The sequence below is a fragment of the Poecilia formosa genome, unplaced genomic scaffold (assembly GCF_000485575.1).
Source record: "Poecilia formosa unplaced genomic scaffold, Poecilia_formosa-5.1.2 Scaffold147, whole genome shotgun sequence".
NCBI lineage: Eukaryota > Metazoa > Chordata > Actinopteri > Cyprinodontiformes > Poeciliidae > Poecilia > Poecilia formosa.
In genome coordinates this window covers 958,421-965,789 of record NW_006800086.1, presented here as the reverse complement: position 1 = coordinate 965,789, position 7,369 = coordinate 958,421, and the positions used below count along the sequence as shown (strand labels likewise).

General features: G+C 40.0%; 1 protein-coding gene across 2 annotated transcripts in view; it reads left to right on the top strand.

Annotated features, from left to right (window-relative positions):
• The window catches only part of LOC103145804 (cadherin-4-like), a 307,601-nt gene that overhangs the window by 130,644 nt on the left and 169,588 nt on the right, over positions 1 to 7,369 (top strand). For both annotated transcript variants that reach the window (XM_016677075.1, XM_007563401.2), the window contains exon 3: positions 1,061 to 1,084. In XM_016677075.1, coding sequence (XP_016532561.1) covers positions 1,061 to 1,084 — 24 coding nt within the window. The remainder of the gene's footprint in view (positions 1 to 1,060; positions 1,085 to 7,369) is intronic.

Below are 7,369 nucleotides of genomic sequence, written 5' to 3'. Positions count from 1 at the left end.
TAGATTAACAAGGGGAAAAAACAAGAACGCCACCAGCTTGAATTGACCAAAATTAGTAACTACTATCAAGGCCCTCTCTACTTTTAAGGCAATATTATGCAAGTAAAAATGGCAAATTTGAACAAAGTCTGTTATCTGCCCTGCGTTCAAGTTTTTTCTTCTCTTTGTGGCGTTTTTTTAAATAGATGAAAGTGTGCAATACCGCCACCATCTGGTCTGGAGTACGAACTAGAGCTAATGCCGTTGATTATAAGGTTTTACATCACACATCTGAAAATGGATTGGGTACTTTCTTAAACATTACATCATGATTATAATTTTTTATTGTATGCAATTTTAATAAATATTAAAAGATTATTAGGGCACTTAAAAATTCATACTTTTTAGGTACTACATATTACATTAAATGGACTAAAAGACATACTTCTGCATAAGCATTAATTAGTTTTATTTTGTAATCAGGTTGCTGCGTGTTGCAGACTTCTGCCCAGGTCCCTCTTGAAAATGAGATCTGGATCTCAACTGGGTTCACCTGGTTAAATAAAGAAAATTAAGGCACACTTTATTAGCCTAAAATTTACACTGAGATGTAATTTAAAACATACTGAAAATAATAATCTAAAGTAGTGTTAAGTGAATTTTGAAAAATTCTATTTTGAGCATATATTTTAAAATATACACAAAATATATTTTAAATATACTTGAGCAAGTGTATATTTAGACTTGGGTAAATATATATTTTGTTCACTTAAAGTATACTTTTATTTAATATATTAAAAGTGTATTTTGGCACAATTATGTTTAAATGTGTTTAAAGTTCTAATTTCAAAATTGGTACAAGTATACTTTAATATACTTCAGATATACTTATAGGTAGTACACTTAATACTTAGTATACATAAAGTGTACTTTCACAAATTTAAGTATGTTTGAAATATACTAAAATATACTTTTTTTTCACCTGGGCTATTATGTTCTAATCATCTCTCTCTCTCTCTCTCTCTCTCTCTCTCCTGTCTCCTCCCCCATCCCTCCTCTCCACCCTCTTTCTTTGTGACAGATACCACCCTGTCCAGCAAGCGTGGTAAGTAGCGCCGCTGCTCACTCACATGATTCAAAGGCATCTGCGTGGACTCCACCGGCGCTGGCGGAGTTGCTGTTTGCGCTGATGTGAAGGGAACCGCTCTCAGATGCTTAGTCTCGGTTGGGGTCGGGGCGAGCGGAGACGGGGGCGGGTACCCGAGACACAAACACCATTTGCATCACCGGGATGCTGTTTCCTCCCCCCTCCCCTCTCAATCACAGTGAATGTCACAGCAAATGTTGAAAATGAGGGGAGAAGCATCAAGCGAAGGCAATTATGAAAGCAGCATCCACACACCCATGTGGCCAATCAGAATTTCAGTTTAGCATATTTTCTCTGCATGCTCTTCGCTTCGACCTACTTAGTCAATTTACCCCCTTTTGACTCCAATAGTACTCAATAACAAGTCGAGAGGGAGCATCGTTTTCTTTTCTTTTCTTTTTTTTTCTTTGAGTCTCTGCAACTCTAATGGACTCCGTCTCGGTTTAGACTAAATAAAGGATAGATGGGTCTCTTTCCCTCCCATCCTACTATGGCGGTCTCTGTGGTGCAGTCACTGCTGGCTTCCTGAAACTCTTTGTCCCCTGAATGTGAAAGTCCATCTGCTGTTCTGTCTTTTGTTTCTCTCTACGATTTGCCGGCGCGATTGTGCGTCGTCCAGCTATCCGGACCGAACGCTCGTTCTCTCCCAGTGCTTTGTTTTCTGCTGATGCACCTTTTTGTACGCGTCCAGATGAAGCTGAGACAAAAGCGGGGAATCTGGCTGAACTCTCCTCGACTGGTGGCGGTTTGAGGTGACCGCCGCCGAGTCACGCTGACTCGACCAGGCCTGTCGCAATGACTGATTTTGCTGGACGACAAATTGCCCCAGAAGTTATTGTGATAATTGATAATATTGTTGTTTTGAGAGCATTTTCATGTAATATAACGGTACTGGCAATAAGTGTCAATCTTCTTCAATCAACTTTAAATTCTGCTGAGCATTTAACATTGGAAGACATTTAAAAAATCCAAAGTAAATAAAGAAAGCAACAGAAACATCAAATTAGAGGAATTTCAAAACTGTGCACCAGACCGAAGACTGTTATCATCCAGTTTTAGGTTGAAAGATAGAAACACAAAAAAGATCCTGCAAATGGAAATTGTAGAGTTTGTTTTAGTTTATCGTAAGATGGAATTAATTTGCTGCTGATTGCGACAGGCCTAGATCCGACAGCATCAGCCAGGAGTGGTAGACAGATATCCAGACGCTGGGAGAGTCTGGTCTGGGCAACATCAAAGAGTCAGCAGGGGAACAGGAGCATAAAGCTGCAGTTTAGATTAGGCCCTTGAGGGGGGCTTTACGTGTGTGTGTGTGTGTGTGCGTGTGTGTGTGTAGCTGGGATATACTTTGCTTGCTGGTGGAGGAGGTGATGATACACAGCACAGTGAAGCTGTGTGATCAATATTTCATTGCTGAGCTAGCAACAGTGTTCTGTGTTTCTGTTGTTTGGGTTTTTTCTTTTTTTTTTTTTTTTCCAAATGCAGCCAGAATTCAGGGAGGAAAAAAAGGCAACAGGAAGCCACAAAAATATCAACATTTGCTTTCATTTGGGTTGTTGATTTTGGACTCCTTGCTGCTCCTGCCAGAGACGGTGACTCTGGTCTCAGACTTGCGAAGGCCAGAGCCACACTGACCTCTCACTTGTTTGAAACTTCAGACTCAAATGAGACTCTTGGTCTGGGATTTGACGTTTTCACCTCATGTAATCAGAGGTGAAAGCAAACCAGTCAATAAGTTACAGATGGCAGCTCTGTTCAAACTCTGCCAAATGGTTCGTTTGGTTTATTAGCTAGGGTTAGGGTTACGTACTGTAGCCTCCTATTGTCTAACATTCATTTCTGATTATTTCAGAACCAAAAACAAGAAATCAGAATATCATCAAAAAAAAAGCTGATTTACCTTAATAGTCATATTCCAAAAGTTAAACTCGCATAAATAAATTAAATAGTGACATTTAACCGTCATTTTTTCTTCTGTTAGGTTCAATGATTTTGGCTGACAACATATGAAAACATTAAATTCACTTTCTCAAATAATTTGAATATCACATGAGACCATTTTAAAAGAGATTTCTAACAAAATAAATATTGGCCAACTGAAAAGTCTGCAGATATGCTGCACATGATATGCTTTCAACACTTGAATGAGTCAATATTATGCATGGATGAAAAAAAGTATGTATATACGAGGGTTGGCACCTTTAGGTATTGATTTTGATCATTTAGTTGCATAGATTTTTAGCTTCTTTAAAATTTTAATGCACTTATTCTTGTTTTTTTTTTGTTTGTTTTGTTATTTTTAAGGTACAAATACAAAGGTTCCAGCCAGAACCATTTATATTTGCGTGTTTCTGGTTCGCCTATAAATGTGACGCACAGGTGGCACCAGAAGACACTGAAAGATGACAAAGCTGCTTCTCTTGACCCACTGTGGGTTAATTTTTGCTTAAAAATGCAATGATCTGAAAAAGGCTATTGTAGTGTTCAAAACGCATTGCAGCTTACAGGAGCGATCAGGAGTTCCTGAGTAGGACTTTGCACCAATCCGATGGTTGGATAACCTAAATAACAGATTAAAAACAATAGATGTCTTTGTTGTTGGGCTCATATGTCTGTTTACTCAATAAAGTAGCAGAAGAAAAGGATTTTTGAATGAAAGAAGTTGCTTGTTTTGTCTATCTAGTTCTCAGTTAAATTGCCATTAACTATTCAAATTTAATCTCAAACACGTTTAAAAGTTTTAATCCGGTTTCACCGATATTACATAAATATCTGGGTTATTGCATCATTACTGAATTGCAGTTCTTCAAAATAAAAGCCCCTGCAGTTTAAGTCAAATAGAAGCTCAAATGCTAATTTTGTTTTTTTGTTTATAATTTTGTTTATAATTGGGTAAATATGCTTCGGTTAAGTCTAAAATGATGTGCAACGGTTTATAAGAGGTTTCTGACTGATGGATCGCTCTCTCAAAAAAAAAAAAAAAAGAAGCCACTAAGCAACACTTTGCTCCATATGGAGATAAAACCATAAATAAATGATTGAATTCATATTAATCCGAGAGAATTCTTATGTCAGTCAGTAGAGATTTGAGACTCGACCTGGACTCTGAAAAAATGACCTCTGCTCGACCTCTCGTGGTTTGTTCCTCCCTGCCTTCTTTGCTTCTTGCTGCGCTGTGGCGCGGTCCCATAATGTGATGTAATGTTTCCATAATAAAAGGTGGAGAAAGACAACATAAAGTGATAACGAATTAAAAAAGCGATGAGAGGGAGTGACGCCAGGGCGAGGTCCGTTTGTCCTTGCTCGCTCTCCGTAGCGCAGTCAGCAGTAAGTAATCCAGAAAATTGCCCGTCGACGGTTCAGCAGAGTGCACGTTATTCATCCCTTTCGGATTCCAGTTTTTCCTACATGCGTGTGTTTCTTTTCGGGACCGTACGTTACAACGCCGTACCTGCCGTGAGAATCGGACGTGCTTCGACTCCTTCTCCGTCTCTTCCCGTACTTAACGAGCTCTCTGGGCCCTCAGCGGGGCCAGGGCCTGTTTGGAGGCGGCTGACGGGCGTCCTCAACCTGAAGTGGCTGCTGGCACGTCCTCTTCCCTCTCCCGGCTTAATTGGCTGTACCTGAGGTGGGAGGGCAAGGTGTACTGGCGATAAGAGGAAAATGCTGTTCTTGGCTGGTTTTGCTGTCCTTATCTATAATCTCCAGATTGATTATGGCTTTCCTCGGTCGGTCTTGCAAACTGTTCGACCCCTAACAAAACATATTGAACTGCCTTATTGTACACTGATCTTAAGCTCAGCTCGGTTGTGGACGTCATTAGGATTCATGTCGGAGACAACATCACCGATCAGCATCTTTATTTTTTAAATTTTTTTATTTAAATCAGCCTAATTAACAAGGCTATTTCTGCAAGCTGTTGCTCGTGGATGCAAACAGTTTCAAGAGTTTGTGATGAGTTGAAGGTGTGTCTCTTTCTTTCTGTGGGCTTCCGGTGAATTTATTCCTCCAACACACAAATGTGTATCTGCCATGCATTTCAATGGTGTATGGAAATATGTGGCTTTAAGTAAATGTCCCAGCTTTACCTTGATGCACATCAAGGTAAAGCAGTCATTCAGTTTTGCCACTTTACGAAACGAACCTCAGTCAGATTTCAGGTGAGTTAGGCTACGTTCACACAGCGGGCAGATGCGACCTGAGTCAGCTTTTTTTTTTTTCCGTCCATATTTGATCTGTTTAAGAACGGCTAATATTTTCAGCACCCCCCAAAAAAATCCAATATGTGCTACCAAATGGTCTGCGTCTGCAGTGTAAACGGTCATGTTGCATTTTATCTGACCTTTATGTCACCGACATGCAACACGCGTCATAATTCTGCACCAGACAAAGCCAGATGCGGAGGATCGGGACTCAAACATCATTATCAAACAATGCAGCCAAGTTCAGTTTATTATTTATTATTTGGCCTAAAAGTGTGTCGCCTAAGGAACCCCAGCAGATCGCGTCGACTCTTTGACGCCTCCTGGGTGAGGACGTAGTGACGGGGAGGCGGTTGCTGGCATTGAGTCATTGACGATGCAGGAATCCCTCCGACTCGCTGATCTAGGAGTACTTTGTATGTTAAAGGAAAGTAAGACGCCAATGTCAACAGCAGCTCTGTTAGGAGTGAGAAACGCAGCTAAAGAGATAAACTCTGAGCCAGATGAAAGAGGACACACAGGGTTAGTCACAGTAAAAGCTCAGGCAAAAGCTTCATCTAGGAGAGAGACGGGGCCAAGTGTACCATCTGTGGAGGGAGAACATTACGCTGCAAAAATACAAAATCTTATGAAGTATTTTTGGTCTAGTTTCTAGTTCACTTGAACTAAGACAAAACTAACTTATAAGTGACTTTTCACCAAGATATAGGAGCTGGTTTTAAGCTAATAATTCCTAATGTTGATGAAAAAGTACTAGTTCTGTTGACTTAAAACCAGCTCCTATATCTTGCTGAAAAGTTACTAGTTAGTAGTAATAAGAACAATTGTCTTATTTCAATTGTACTAAGATATTTGCCCTGAAAACTAGACAAAGATACTTGGTAAGATTTAGTGTTTTTGCAGTGCAGGTCGTAGTAAGCAGCAGTAGTTCAGTTTTTTTTGTTGTTTTTTTCAGGACGTCACATTAACACCATCAAAACATTCCCACTGCTCAGTTTAGGCAAAGCCTCGATTTCACATTATCATGGCATCATTTCATACACGGAGTCAAAGAGATGATGTGCTCTGTATGTGAAACCGTATTTCGAAGTGCAATGGATGTAATAATAAAAGCGACAGAATGTGTTTTACTCCGTCACTCAACACAAAGCCTCCTGAAGCCGCAGGAGGAAAACGTTGCACGTAGAAGCGGCACACAGATGCAGCGTTTTCTGTCCTTCACAGTCTGAGAAGCTGCTGAAGCTGAAAAAGGAGCTGCTGCAACAAAACAGATTTACCGGCTTTCTCGTCAGAGTTCGTTTCGAGTCATGATGAATGGGTAGCTAAGTTTCAGAGATGATTTTAGTGATAAAATAGACAAGCTGGGTCAGTTTTGTTGTTCCTGTCTTACAACAAAAGCTCATAAAATAACCAGATATTCAAGACAATAGAGTTTGAGATTTTAGAGAATGTTATGAAGGGTTTTGGGGATGTTATTCTCTGTTCAAGTTATTTTTTTTGTTTGTTTTGTCTAAAAATGATATTGTTTATTGTCCTTTCTTTTGCAACATTTCCAATCAGAGAGCAACTTCTTAAATACCTAAAAATCACATAGTGCCAGGTTATAGCAATTGTAAAGAAATGTGACTTTAAATTGGGCCTCTGTCTCTTTAAAAACTCCTGCTCTTTCTAAAACTCGGCCTTCAGGAAGTCATCACAACATGGCTCCTCTATTAACCCTTTAGCAACTTTTTTTTACCAGCTTTGCACTGAGAAGCAGCTCCTATAATGATCTCAGCTGATGTACAGCTCCACCAGATGTTTGCTAATTGATGCTGGCTAGTCTGTAGGAGCTGAGTTGGGGAGTCGCGCGGGAGGAGTCCTCTATGAGGCAGAAGCTTGGAAAATAAAATTCTACGCCTTGAAGGCGACGCTAGGTCCATCCACGCGTTTTGCAGATTAGATGATGATGTCGTTGACTTTCTATTTATCTGCCTTCGAATTGCCTGTCTGTGAAGTGGCTGGTTGTCCAGTTCAGTCAAAAGTGACACGATGAGATCAA